We start from the raw sequence: 15,118 nt of genomic DNA, 5'->3' as shown, positions 1-15,118 counted from the left end.
GCGACGTTGAAAAGAAGGATTTTTAAATAGTCCCCCATATTTTGACTCAAACATGCAACAGATCCTTCAGTGGCCACCACTAATTGACCTTTTGAAGGAATGCAACGCCTTCTCCGTGACTGACATTTGCTTTTAGCGGCTCCTGTGGGATGGGGCGGTGGGCCTGTGGAAGGCGATAGCGGGGGAGATCCTCTGGAGATAAACCGCCGTGCCCCCTGTCCCTCAGACAACAAAGAAAGTGAGTGATGTTTGTCTGAAAACCAAGAGCTGCGATCCCTCTTGTTTTGATGTGTGGGCCACCTGGGATGCGGGTCTCCATCAGCACTCGGACCGAGGGAAGAGGGAGAGAAACAGGACTCACACAGATCTCGTCCCCAGGACAAACAATCTGAGTGACAAGCCTGCTGGAATCCCACGGAAGTCACCCAACAGGACCAGGCAGAAAAAACAAGAGGCGTTTAGGTGGCCACAAAGGGCCCGAGTAGAATTGCACGGCATGGTTTCCTCAATTTATTGAGGACAAAGGTTTGAGCGATTTCATATCTGGACAAATGCAAGATCCAAACAAGGATCATATGAAATGTGTCTTGTTTCAAACTCACAAAGACAAAACTTTCCACAGTTAAAAAACTCACAAGCTGGAAAGTTTTTAAAGTTTGTCCCTTTTTTTAATGAATTTAAACGACTACAGTTCATTAACTTGCAAGTTCCTGTGAAGATACTTACTTACATACAAAACATATGTCAAGGATTTGACCTCATAAAATGAGATTGTATCGTTAAAGACAGAACTACACAGCAGTATATTGAGTAGTCATTCTAACTTTACTCAAGTAAAGTAGCTGAAAACTTGTATTTGTTTGTAATGAAATGAAACTCTTCCTCACAGAGTGAACCAGGTCGTCTTGGTTCAAATAGGACTGATTGGAAAGAACTGACAAACAGGTCAGTGTCCAATATTCTCAATTAGCTTTTAGACATCCAGACTAATTTAATAAACTCAAATGTGCTGGTGTGTCATGGTCTTTAAATCAGACATAATGACACAGCAGGGACAGACAAAGAAACCTCAGGTGAACTGGATTATTATCAAGAATTAAACTCTAGAGTTAAACTTTAAAGAGTAAAAACAACTAAGAAACAAACAGAAAGTCGAGCATTAGTCAGTGGTGATAATGAGAGCTGCATGTTGCTCTCACTCGCTGGAACTCTTTAAGATTCAATCAGGTTTGAGTCGTTCATTAGTTTTACAGCTTGACCACAAACCTGCAGGTTCACGTGTGAGACCGGAGGGATTCCTCTGCCGGGAGGGACGTCAGCTCTGAGGAATCTGAAAACACACACACACAAAAACACACCTGTAAGTTTCTGGTAAGAGACCAGACTGTCGACGGTGAGGGGGATAAAGGAGAGACGATTTTATTTGTTGTGGTGAGAAGAAACGAGGCCCCGTCAGGGAGGGCTTTAATAAAAGTCACAGATATTTTACTGGATTGTTACTGGACCTTGTTACACCGGCTCTCTCATGCCTTCGGTTTGCTGGTTAGTTTAAATAAAACTAAATATGGAGTGGCAGCAGTTAGACAGTGGAGTCGCTGCACACTCTGTGACGCCTTCTAATAATCGCCTCACTTATCTGGAGCTGATTATTTGGTCCAGGGAAGATTTCCTCTCTAACCTACGTCACATTTGTTTTTTAAAGGCGTGTGGGAGTCGTGAAGGCAGGAGATTGTTAAAACAGAGAGGAAACACCTCCAATGAACCCACAGGTCCAGTCTAATACCTGAGTCTTATCTGTCACACACACGTAACCGGAGTGAAAGCAGCATCACGGCAGGTTTCTGTGCTGTGTCACTGTCTGAGGATCCTGAGGAGGAGAGCAGCCCCTCGCTGTGAGGGGAATGTGGGGTGTCCCGCGTGGAGCACCGGCTGTGGGAGGCAGAGCAGGGGTACGAGGCCCAGATGGATATCTGGGCAACATCTGTTCCACCTCCTAGCAGGGTCTTATCAGCAGAAATGCTGCCACACACACTGGACAGAGAGAAATGGGCATTCTTTGCAGAGTTTAAGAAAACATGCCGGCTTTTTGTTTGTCTTGTAAACAGAAGTTAGGTTCCCTGTCAGGTCGCGCATTTGCATTTCACAAAGCTCATTTTGTTCTGTTTTTACTTCCGGTGGTTCATTATGCTGTGAGTGACACACGTTTTCCTTCTAATCATAACCAACATGCAAAAAAATATAATAATAATATATGATGTATAATATGAATTGCCTTTTCATTAATGATTCTCAACAGAGAGGGCCAATGCAATTTTTAAGTCTGTCAATAAAATTCCAAGAATTGTTTCTCCCTGTTCTTTGTTTAACTTGCGACTGCTCGTTTATGAGCATTGTTCTTGGCAAACAGATTGTATATTAAATCAAACAGCTACTAGTTAACTGTATCTCAGGAGTTAAGGAGTCAAGTGTCAGGATAATATTTTCATTCTTTTTAAAATCCTGATGCAAAAGTATGCGTGTTGATTTACAGCCTCGAAAGTCTGAAATTAAAGTTGGAATTCAATCCACAACTGTCGGCAGATTTCCTGTGTTCATAAACTGTGAAGTGCAACCGAGCCGTAAATGCAAAGACTGATCATGACTTTAATGCAAAAAAAAAAAAAAAAAAAAGTCAAACAGCAGCATGATGGAGATGGTATCTTCCCCCGTCAGGTTATTGTTGGCAGGTCTGCTCTCTGCTGAGGGCTCCGGGTTCAGCGTCTTCCTCAGTTCTTCTCTACATTGCATTTTTTCCATGTTTCATCCTTTTGTTACAAATCCCACCTTCACTTTATTTCACTGCCAACAATTAGGCTTGTCATAGTTTTTCAGATTTGAGATCAGAACTGTCTTTCCTGCCTTCCAGGCAGCCATTAATTACCGTTCACTTCAGTCAATTATGAAAATCAACCTGCTCAGACTTGAGGTTTCTAGAGACACCGTATCCATCACAGTAAACATCACGTCTGCTCTACTGTTTCTCGGTAAAGCAACCGTGAGCAGACTGATTAGAGAAGTCTGGACTGAATTACGACACAATATCAACAAGATAACTTTGCAGCTTCTTGTCTGTGAAACACCCGCCAACGAGAACGAGAGGAAAAAACACTCTGCTGCCAGACACCAGCAATTATACAGGTAGAGCAGGTAAAGGTTGAGTGTGGTGGGAGGAAAGGAAGGACTGCATCTCCCTCACAGGAATAAAATAAACGGTACAGACAGAAAGATAGAGTGAGGAGGACAGAGAGAGAGGACCCCCGTCTCTCCCTCTTTTCTCCTGGGAGGGCTGCTTCACTGAGGTTCTGGCCTCTTCCCTTCCCCTGGGCACTCTGGATGCCCATGCTGAGGGAGGGCTGCTTTGGCGTGACCAAAGGGAAGCAGAGCGAGCAAGAGAGAGACAGAGAAATGGAGAGAACCAGAGAGAGAGAGAGAGAGAAACAGTAAGGAAAGAAAGATAGAAAACAGAGAGAAAGTGAGAGCGACAGGAAGAAAAAAAGAAAAGAAAAGGGGAGTGAGACAAGCGCAGCAGTCCATGGTTTGTCTCAGGGCTGCAGCAGCTTCCAGAGCTGGTGTGCAGCAGACTGAAGAGAAGCACGTCTGCCCCAGAGGCAGAGACTGGAAAACAGGATCAAAGAGTCGCCTGGGCAACCTGCATGACACACATTGTATTAAAGCCACACGGTTAATCTGAAAGAGAGGGAAGAAGGGCATGAGGAGAAGAAAAGAGGAGGCAGAGGTAGCGTGGAGTCGGGTATATTTATCAGGAACTCCTGTCTCACTCAGTTAACTTTCCACTCCAAACTTTCTTCAGCTGCTCCACTTTGACTTTGAGTGAAAAAACTAAACATAAAAAACCCCAAACAACCTTTGACTCGACCTCCACTGGATCATCTGCGTTTCCTCTATTATCTCCCAGCGTCTCAGATTTCCACAGGTCACCTTAAATCACAAATCACAGACATTGTGGAGAAAATGTTTCCAGAGACGACAGCAAACATTCAACTCATCACACATTTCACACAGATACAGGAAGGGGCGAATATTTACTGAAAACAAACCTAGAAGCACGTTCATACCTGGTCTGAATCAATGTCTGCACTCACAATCAGGTGAAACACAACAAACAAGGGTTACACTGTTCAGTCGTTATTCAGAATACAGACAATATTCTGTGTTATACTATCCACTATAAGTTTACATATAAAAGGAAAGAAACATTCAAGATATCACTACAAGATTTGAACAAGCAACATGTGAATAACAACTGAGACAATACTTTAGTTTTTAAAACTTTAATTGTCATTTTAGACAAAACTGATGATTGAAAAAACAAAATCAAACACAAATACAGCTCCCCCCCCCATAAAAGACTGCAGTGAATGTTTAAAACCTGTGTGTTTGTCAGAGGATGATATGCAACGTCTAACATTAGCATTCGATCAAAAGAATGCACCAATTTCATTTGTTATGTAAAAAAAAAAATGTAATCCTGGCAGATCTCTGGTCAGGTACAAAAAAATATTAAATCTCAAAACCTGACGAAACACTGAAGAAAACAAGAAAAACTGAAATGAATGCAGGGAGGAGGAGGAGGAGGAGGAGGGGGAGGAGGGAACATCCTGGGAACAGCCACACACCTGTGGCTCCATGAATAAAACCCATTTTAGATGTTTGGAGACCACACGAGGGCGACCGGCCTGAAAGACGGCATCTGGGATAAATACCCCACCGAGCAGTAACGGAGCGCGGGAGGGAGAGTGTTGGTTGGAGCAGGCTGGGGATGAGGTGGGGTGGGGGTCCACGATAAACAGCAGACAGGGAGGGGTCTTCACAGACAGTTGGAAGGCATTAGGGTGTTCGGACAGGGACTTGTCAGATGCAGCTGTTGCTGTGGCTGATTGATAGAGTTTGTATTCCACCCTGACGGGGGACTGGAGTCAGTGTTGAGAGGGATCATGTAGAATTCAGAAGGAAAAAAAATAAAAATAAAGTGAAAATGTAGAAAAACTAACATGAAATTTGCTAAACACTGAATCAAAATCCATCACGTTTCTCAGCCCGGTGAATCATTGCTGCTGCTGCTTCTATTTCATTTTGGTCTTTGATTGTAAAGAATTCATAAGTGTGTGATATATAAAACATCTGAATGCAGCTCTACCAGGTTAACATACAGAGCTATAAAACATATCCTACGCTGCACATTTATAAAAAGCATTCAGACTTGTTTCACTTCCTCTAAATAGACTCACCGAGCACTTAGTCACATGATAAGTAGTAGTTGTGTTTGGCGGCACAGGAGGGTACACAGCAGTTACTCGTTGCATGTATATAATACTCCATCAGATACTCAGACTACACTATTCAGATTAGATACGCAGATATGGTGTGACACATTGATATGTAACTACTGTACATAACACAAGGCTCTGAACTACGCACCCCGATCACACCACGACATTCGTTTTACTGAGTCCGAGGGAGAAGCACACCTGAGCTCACACAGCACTTCTCACAGGAAAGAAAACCAACTGTGTCCACACACATTCTGGAAAGTAATTAGTGGAGATTTTAATTAAAATATCTACAGACAACCTGGCCTCCGCTACGTGTGTGACAGTGTGTGTGTGTTTGTGTGTGTGCGTGTGTGTGTTAGTGTTCAATGATACTGACTACAAGGAATGACAAAGGTCCCAGATGCCAATTAATCACAATGGCACAGACAGTAGTAAACAATATTTCCATTCCTGGAAAGTTCGATGATTTGGATTTAATGGCAGCTCTCCTCTCAGGTTGTGTCGCACACTCTTCCCATTTGAAATCGTGAGACCGCAGTGAAGGGAGGGTAACATACAATATACATCTCCGATAGAGTGGCCCACATCCACTGTATTTTCCTGTGTACATGTTTGTGTCTGTGCGTGAGTGTGTGACCGTGGGCACCAGCAGGATGTGGCGTTTGTTAGCCGTTAGCCACTAATGTCTCTGCATTAGCAGCGTTAGCATCATATCCTTGCAGGCTCAGTGTCTTTGTCCTCCAGCAGGCTAATGAACTGACCGAAGCTCTCTTTCACCGCCTCCATGTTGTCGGTGGAGCTGCCGTCCAGGATCCAGCGCTTCCCTCGGGCCAGCGGCTCCAGCTCAAAGTATTTCTTGACCTGTCGGCACACACGACGAAGGTGTTCAGTTCAAATATTCAGGGTAACTCAAGACAAACCACATGAAACTCTGACACAGATGTTTATTCGGACCAAATTTCAGTCTCCTTAAGATGCCGGATTAATTTCATCAAGAATTACTTCCTGGGAAATTGGTGAAAATGTTCACGAATGCACAATAAAGTGAAAAAAAGAAGAAATTCCTGAATCTGCATCATTGTCCAGAGCCTCAATTCAATGACTTCTTTTCCATGTGCCATCCTTCCACCAAGTTTCATCCAAATAATAATATTTTGAAAATATCTCAAATCATTTGCTGTAACACTACCATGATCTCGAACAAACCTTCCACCAGGTGTTTTAAGTTCTCACCTATTATCTTGGGCTTTCTGAGCAGTGTTGAAAACACGGTAAAGCCTTTGTACGTTTTTAGATCGACAGCCTCTAACGATTCAGAGAGACAACCAGAAAACCCCTGGTTTACATGTTGCATTTAAGTTTTCAGAGAACACACTTTGTGCTGAGGAGCCAAGAACATTAAAAAGGAAAAAAAAGGAAGATCCTTATGTATCATCCCCGTCCCTGTTCAAGTAGTTTTCCATGCACAAAATGTTTTCTTCACAAAGTAACAAATACACAATCATTTATACACAAAGGCACAGACAGGAAAATAGTCAATCACATGTTTGACTCAGAATGCAACCAAACACAGTGAAATAAATGAAACTACATGAAATTAAACAGTCTCCCTCTGAGGAATACGTTGGGCGCTGGTCTTTGTAAGAGCTGATTATAAAGTTCATGTGTTCATCAGTGGGAGTGTGGGAGTGAAGAACCAGAACCAGCTGTTCGGTAAAAACAAAAACCTCTGAAGGTGCTGCAGGTTGTGAGGCTCTCTGACGTTTTCAAGCAGAGAGCAACGGAAGCAATTTGGTTTGCCCGACGTGGTCGAAGTACAGCTATCGCCACCTGTTTCTCTGATGCAACAGAAATAAAATTTTCCTCCATGTTTACTTTATTCATGAATTTACTCAGTTACACAATCACACGTTTTGTGCTTCTAAAGGAATGTGTCTATCAAATGGGTCAAGTAACAAGATTAGTGAATTTTAACCAGATTATCAGGATTTAGATTAAAAAACATTAAGAATTATTTTTAAGAATAACTTCCCAATCTAATATTTTTCTCTCTTTTTCTCTCTTATCTATTATTTCAATGTTATTTTCAGATTGAGTGTTTGTTAAAGGAAAGAAACCGGACAGGGGGAAGAAAAGACATTTAAAACACATGACTATGATTTTACTCACAATCTGTTTAACATTCAGATAGTATTTCTACATATTTCTGCAAATACACAACAAAACTGAGTGAACAAATCAACGCAGAGTATTCTGAAGAAAAACACAACCAGACAAATAGAGGCACACTCCCTGTAAACAGCACCAAACCCACACAGGTGCCTGTCACACAGTCAAATGACTTTTCAACTTCAAGTGAAATTGCTTTTGTCTAGACCGTGCTGCGCTGTCTAGCTGTGCCATGGTGTGTGGCATGAAGAGGATGGGGAGGAGGAGGAGGGGGTACTCTTTGTGTCTGCTCGAATCCAGCCAGCCATGCCAGCGAGTGGGAGAGTGAGCGCCGTCTCTGCCCCCCTGAGCCGAGTCTCTGTCCGGGTGTAATGTGAGTTTAATGACAGATTAAGTCACCTCAGCCGCGTTTGGCTCAGAGGCCTGGCTAGAAAGCCGAGCGGACCCAAACAGTGTTAACAAATCTGTCTGGGTAACTTGAGCTGCCCTAGTCCAGGCTCTAGCCCCAGACCTAGACTGCAGACGATGCGGCTGGCTGCCTGTCTGGCTGGCTGGCTCACTTGTCCGCCTGTAGCCAAGGCCCTCTTCTGGAAGACTCTGGCCCCTGCACTGGCAGACAATCAAAAGGCCAGCAGTGACCTCTGTGCAAGTGCAGACAGGCTCAGGCTTCTCTCACTTCCCCTCTTTGCCTCACAGGCCAGCAGAACACACCCAGGGGCATCTCACACTGAGGCTAATGCCTACATCTCACCAACCAGACCAGATGACTTATCAAGTTTTTAGTGCAGCTTTACAGTTGTGCACTCATGATAACACAGGACATAGCAAAGAATTCCACATATACTTTACTTAACACTGGTTGGTATAAATTCCTTTATACGTGCCACATTTCACTGACAGAGAAGAACCAATCCAAAGATTTTAATAACACATCAGGCTGCATCCCTGAAAAACACTGTGCCAGTGTAACAGGACTGAAGGAACCCCATGACCCGACAGTCGGGGGCATCCACACGGGCAGTCGACAGTGTGGCCCAAACCAGTTTCTCTGAGATTAAGTCCTCCTAAGCACACTTATGCTTGCTTAAGGAATTGCGTGAGGCAGTGGGAAGGGTAAGCCACACAAGACGTGGGTTGCCAGATGGCTCCAAGGATGACCACTGGGTCATCCAGTCTAGCTTCTTCTAGGTCATACAGACCAGGGGCCTCACCTTGTGCATAGGAGAAAGCAGCTTATAGATGCAGAAGGGTGTCAAAAAATCTTGAATCACCTGTGTCTGTGTCAACTGTATTCCCACTATTGGAATCCAGCCATGTCAGCCACTGGGGTTTACTGTTGAGGGGAGAGTCATAAAACTCCGGAAAGCAGACCCCTTTGGCAACAGGCCTACATAGTTACAATGACTATTTACAGAATGACTGAGAGCTATAGCTTGGCCTAAATATTATAAGTTTTCTTATTAAAAATAAGTATATCTCCTACTGTTTTAAGAGTGAGTGATTTATTACTAATTTGTGTAAGGTGGAGGAGTGATCAATGCCTCCCAGAGACTTCAAACAGCCGTTGTTACCTGTTTGTATATTTTGGCAGATTAGCAAACCCCAAAAAGTAAAGTAAGAGTGCATCAGTTTAAGTTTAATTCAAGATTTGATATACTACACATAGGTGCAAGATTATGCAGGAGGCTTGGTAGTGAGTGTAAGCCTGCTGCCAAGCCAAGTGCTACAGGGAGAGCCGACATTGTAGCAACATAGTTTTACCGTGTGAATTCCTGTAGGTCAGTGGTGAGAAATATTAATCATGAGACAAATGCCTTCTCCTTTGGAGGCCAACCAATATGGATTTTTTTGGCAGATGCCAGTAATATGACGATATTAGGGAGTATAAAAAATATCCTATACTGATGTGTGTGTATATATATATATTTTGAGTCCTCAAATGTCGTTATCAGACATTTATGACAAAGAAATGTAATTGAGAGTTTAAATTTTACAATTTAACTCTAAATGTTATTATAAATAACTTATATCAAATATATAGAACTCGAATTAAGAAAATAAACAATGCCTTTACATAAAATATAAATGTACATATTTTCAGCATTCTAGAAAATTATATAAAATCATATATAAATATGAACACAGATACTAAAATGTCTGTAAAATGATCATATTCGCAGATGTTATCAGCCAACCGATAAATCCACCAGCAGCTATTATGGAAAGTTTGTCAGGGTGGGACTGAATTTTTCTTAAATTTCACATGCTGATTAAAAGAGACAATTCAACAAATATATTTCGGACAATAAGTCAGAAATACAGTATTTTTCATTTAAGATGCATCATTAGGGTTTGACAATTTGTGACCCAGTGTCTGCAGAGAGTGGCTGGACATTTAGTCAGCTAAGCTTAAGCTCCAACCCTGGCACTACTTCAGGTTCCTTAAAGCAGCAGATGGGCACGCATAGCTTGTACTCCCTAACCCTACGCCAGATTACAAAATGTGATGGTCACTGTAGCCGTGCTCTGGCCTCCTAACGGAGTAAACAAACCAGGGAGGCAAAAAAAACAACAAAAAAGACTGACTGGAAGAGAGAGGGAGAGAAAAGAAGACGAAGTCGAAGCCAAATTCAAGTCACGGAGGTGCGTGATGTTGGCTGCTGAGAATATATGCGAGAACACCGCCCTGACAAATTTATATCCCTGTTACGCAGAGGTGCTCAGTCTAAAAATACATTTGAGGATTCAAACTAGAAAGCATGTGTTCTTGTGCTCGTAAGTCTTTTTTTAGGCTATTAAAAAAACTAAAAGTGAAAAGAAAACCAATCTTAAAAATCATTTCATTTCTAATTAAGCTCATAGTTTGAGCTGCCTCCAATCCCAGCATGCACTGCATAACATGTTTCTAATCTCACACAGGCAAATCAAACAAACCATCTTTTTAACATTTAAGTTGAGTAGAAACAGATCAACTTAGCATTTTCAAATGATATTACTGTTGGCATCGCTGCTGCAAATACCATATCGCAACATCAATACAGCTACAGGCCTACTGCCCAAAGTAAGAAACAGCCATAAAATTCCCAATTTGAACTAGAATCCCGATTCTCAATGCTAAGATAAATAAACTAGCATGCAAATTCTGTTACTGATCAACTAACAGTAACATTACCAACTGAACAACAGTTTTGAACCCAGAAGTTCCAGAGATCTCTGTTGTCTGTCTAGCAATCGAAATCCACGTGCCACGAAGTGGTTCATTATTTTTCTGTGAGATTTCATACAGAAAGTGGTAGAAAGAATAGAATAGTGAAGGTGAGGTTTACAGGGAATTTGAATTGTTATAATAGAAACTGATTTCATGACAACTTTACAACGACTTTGTTTACTAATTTGTTACTGTTCATAGACGCTATTGTAAAACAGCATGCATGCTCAACCAACCTGCAAAAAGAAAAACAAACTAAAGACCCACCTTTAGCACAATTTTTTGTGGTAATGGTCATGGAACATTGTCGTTATTCTGTCAACATCCTGTCTGTTTCTTTTTGCCGTTGAGTCCATGCTGAGTAACTCAGATTACGTTCCTTCCCTAAGAGAGTGATGGCACAGGTCCAAGGCAACACAGTGCACTCAGTTAACATGTTCAGGATCTTTCTGATAAGAGACTTGCTGTGGTTCGATGGTCTTGCGCTATGCACACGTATTTGGGAAATCTTAAGTTAGTTTTAGCATTCTTGCAGAGGTTAACAGCAAAGCCAGACGGAACAGACGCAGGTTTGCTGGATGCACTCCTGCCACAGATCAGTATCGTAAAAGAAAGTTAAATGACCTGTGCTGTCAGCTCTCAATTTCTCATCTAGGGCGCGTTTTTTCTGTCAAGTCTGGCTCTTGCAGTTGCCTCAGGTTCCAAAAGTCTGAGAAAAATATCAAACTAAATTTAATGATATCAAATAATACTGATAATCTCTTCCTGTATAAGTAATGTGATCATAAAGAGAAGAACAGGAAATGTTCACTTGAGAAGATTCTGCCTTTTAGCCATGTTTTCAAAAGCCAAAACATTAAGAGACACTGATAACAATAAGTGATTGAACAGATAAGTGATCCCTCAACATTGCTTGTCTGCAGGCAACTATCATAACTTCTTCATGGGCCAAGAATAAATAATAGAATAAAATAATAAACTCATTGGAAAACTAATGATTTCAGCCTCAAGGTTTTCATTTGGATTGAAAGCACATGTACACAGAGTGACCTATGATCAAGCAGGTCGGTAATACGGTCAAAACATATATTCAGGTATTATGTATTCTAGAGGGGAATTCTTAATATTATATTATATTATATTATATAATAATATTTTAATCTTTAAAAACACTGACACTGTGGTGGATATGGCCTCTGATGCCCTTTTCCCAACATGACCCTCATGTTTATCATGCATCACTGTCAGGTGTCAGAATCTCACCATATGGGTAAGCTATAGAACTGGAGAGGGAAGCATTATGGGATCTCTGAACTAGGGAAAGTGGCATACTCAAATATCCAAGACAATCAATTACACCATTTCTTGACATGTTGGCCCCTGTGAAGATATCAGTCACTTGAAAAGTGGCCCACACTGGCGACTGCATTGAAATGGGAGGGTAATGTGAGATCCACTTACCATATAATAGATATGGCTCTGTTTGCTTTTCCGGCTTACCTAAAGAGCCTTAAAGACATGAGAAAGCCCGGAGGTCCCATAGAGGGGAAGACTTGGGAAGCCTGTGAAAAAACAAACATTGCACCACAAACCGTGGAAGGTGTCAAATGAAACAGCCCACTGGGCAGTAAGTAAAAACTAGAAGCCTATTTAGAAAAGGTTGTAACACCTTGGGCAATGGACCACAGCGGAGATAACTATCTGCAAGCCTTAAACAAGCTAGACGACAACCTGATCACCTTGTGGGGGAAGTATTGGATGTAGGGAGCATCCTGATGTAATACCCCTCTCTTGCGCCATGTTTTCTCTCCGTCTCTTGATCCGTTGATAATCAAGTAAAGTAAAAATGTCAACAAATATAACTTGCATGAAGTGAGGACCTTAGAACCCATGGAGCTCATGCTAAATGCTGCCCCATCTCGTGTCCACATCAACTCACATCTGTACTTGAAGGAAGTCGTCATTGTTACCCAAAACTACAGTGGGTGCTTGAAATAAAACAAAAACAGCTGGAAAAGCTGAATTTGTGGACTATATGTTACCACTGTACAGTGCTGTTGTTGTTTTGTCACTCTTAACGTCTTAAAAACTGATTGGCTCTTTTGAGGGTGGTGCATTTTTGAGGGAGGCAGAAAAGGAAGTGGGGTACCAAAGACCAACAGGCCAATCATCAGTCAGGACTGCTGCACACTTGGCACAGCTGAAGACGTCAATGGTTTAAATTTTGTAATTGCGTCTCCTTCCACAATTAGATAATTTTGGTGGTTTGCAGATGCACATGACTGCAAAGGGATTTGATGAAAATCCATGAAAAATGCATTTCTTAATTCAAAAGAAGCCATGACAAAAAAACATACAACAAGGACTATAAACCTAAAGTCCAAGCAAGGACAGAAGGAGCGAGAGAAACAAATGGACTTTCAGTTCATTTGCTGTGGATACTTCCAAGAACAAGCAAGCCCATAAAATCTTTGAAGCCACCCTGGAACTGAGCCATTGCTGTAGAACTGTTGGACCAGAGGATTCGGGAGGCAACAAGTTAAGACTTAAGTCCCCATGTCACAGTGCAAAAAGTGAGCTGCTTTTAGATTTACTGTCCTGTTCCACTCATGTGGGACCATGGGTCTCCCCAAGGCTCAGCGCAGTGCAGGTTCAAAGTGATTCACTTGTGGAACAATTCTCTTCAAAGCCAACTGACCACTGCCAGATCAGAGCCATCCTCAGAGGCGCTGTAAATCTAAGCAAGACTGCACAGGGGACATTCTTGCCAACCCTTTTAGTGTGTTCCTCCGAACAATGCTATTGCACTTAAGAGCCTACACAGTGATAATGTCCTTTCCATATAGGCAGACATTCTGAAAAAACATCTAAAAAATGTGCTTTAGAATATTCTCAATTGGACAATGAGCATTCATCTCTTTTTCTTTTTTTAAGTTTCCCAAATGATTGAGCAAACTATTATCAAACCAGAGCAGCATTACTACTTCAAACATGTAGAGTTTAAGTGAAATTTGCTAGTTTGATTAGTTGATATTAGCAAATAGCTTCCTCAGTGTTGTGATAAGTATTTTAAACATTCCACCCTTCTCCACTGGGGACCAGATCAATTATCAGAGAAGTCAAGAAACAGATGAGCAACTGGACCCTGGGAATTGGGCTCATATAACAAGCGAACATTTGCCTTAAGATGATTATCAAACCCGTGAGTTTCTGTTATGTCATAACTTCCCAAAATATATTTCTCTTCGGGGGAGGTCCCTCAAAGAGATCAAGGAGTGAGTGTCAGAAGCCTGGTGAAGTTACAGTCAAGAAGTGTTCATGAATGACATTTTCAATAGTTGATGCGGGTTGAGGGTAAAGGGGAAGAAAAACATCCGTCCTCTCATGTAGTTTGGAAAATGACTGGCAGGTTCAGTAGCCGGGACATGGCCCCTTCCCCAGGGGTTGACCTGCAGGACACTAAGAAACGTCTGAGGGTAGAATATCTGGGATATGAGTGTAGGGGGAGGAGGGGTGCCCATGTTTGCCTTGCCTTATAACAGATTTACAGTAACTCAATTTATTAAAGGCCAAGAGCTCACTGACAAGGAACATCTGGTTTGTGGGGCTTGAACGGGGGAACTGGCGTCCTGCCCGTGCTCTGTGCTGCAGGGGCCAATATGCCAGCACCTTCCCTTGAGCCCGCCCTCCTTCTCGTCTTCTTGTGAAGAGGGCCGCCTTGCTGAAGCAGCCCACACAGAGGGCCCTCAAAGCCCAGGAGGTCTGTCACAAGCCACCCCTCCTCCTCCAAGACCCCCCTAGTGGGACCCTCCACCCCTTTCACTCAGAGGCCCCCCTTTCACGCTCCAGTCCTGACAGTTGACCAGCTTGAAAGCTGCAGCAGGCCCCCGCTTTAGCACACAGCACGCGGCATTACAATCAAAGTGCTCCCCCTCTGCAAAAGATTTAAACCATGCGTCAAGTTGGAGTCTGTGCACACACTGACGCACGCGCACACACACCTCTTACATGGACAAACAGACCCACAAAAACATACACACACACCATGGGACAATCATATTTGAAATTCAAGGTTCCTGGGTTTTATTGTCTTTCTCCCTTGCATATTACAAAGAGGCGTTGGGCCTCTTTGTAATCATGACCACATCTTCACATGGCTTCTTCATGTGTCTGCGCAATAACACATTTGTTTGTATTTCGTCAACTAATCACACAAAGGTTTCTCACACTAGATGGAACGAGAGCAGACACATGAGATAAAAGCCTGCTCAGAAAACAAACCCACTAATAAGAACATAAAGGAAATAACGAAACCACAGCTCGTTTGGTCAGAACATAAAACACACATCACACACACACCTTTTCCAGCTGTTTCAAGTCTGTCTCTAATTTATTTTAAATCACTATG

The 15,118-nt window shown here is 42.4% G+C and overlaps 1 protein-coding gene across 4 annotated transcripts in view; it reads right to left on the bottom strand.

Annotated features, from left to right (window-relative positions):
- Positions 1-4,315: 4,315 nt before the first annotated feature.
- arl15a (ADP-ribosylation factor-like 15a) overlaps positions 4,316-15,118 on the bottom strand; it is an 87,682-nt gene continuing 76,879 nt past the window's right edge. For 2 of the 4 annotated variants that reach the window (XM_069523468.1, XM_020099379.2), the window contains exons 5-6: positions 6,095-6,194; positions 4,316-4,970 (exon numbers count right to left, since the gene is read on the bottom strand). In XM_069523468.1, coding sequence (XP_069379569.1) covers positions 4,912-4,970; positions 6,095-6,194 — 159 coding nt within the window. In that variant the 3' untranslated portion in view covers positions 4,316-4,911. Of the gene's footprint in view, positions 6,195-12,191; positions 12,273-15,118 lie in introns of those variants that run through there. The other 2 variants (XM_020099380.2, XM_069523469.1) reach the window with 2 other exon arrangements.

This window comes from Paralichthys olivaceus, chromosome 4 (genome assembly GCF_024713975.1).
Source record: "Paralichthys olivaceus isolate ysfri-2021 chromosome 4, ASM2471397v2, whole genome shotgun sequence".
In the NCBI taxonomy this organism is placed as follows: domain Eukaryota; kingdom Metazoa; phylum Chordata; class Actinopteri; order Pleuronectiformes; family Paralichthyidae; genus Paralichthys; species Paralichthys olivaceus.
The sequence above is the reverse complement of the archived record's forward strand: the minus strand, read 5'-3'. Positions and strand labels throughout refer to the sequence as shown.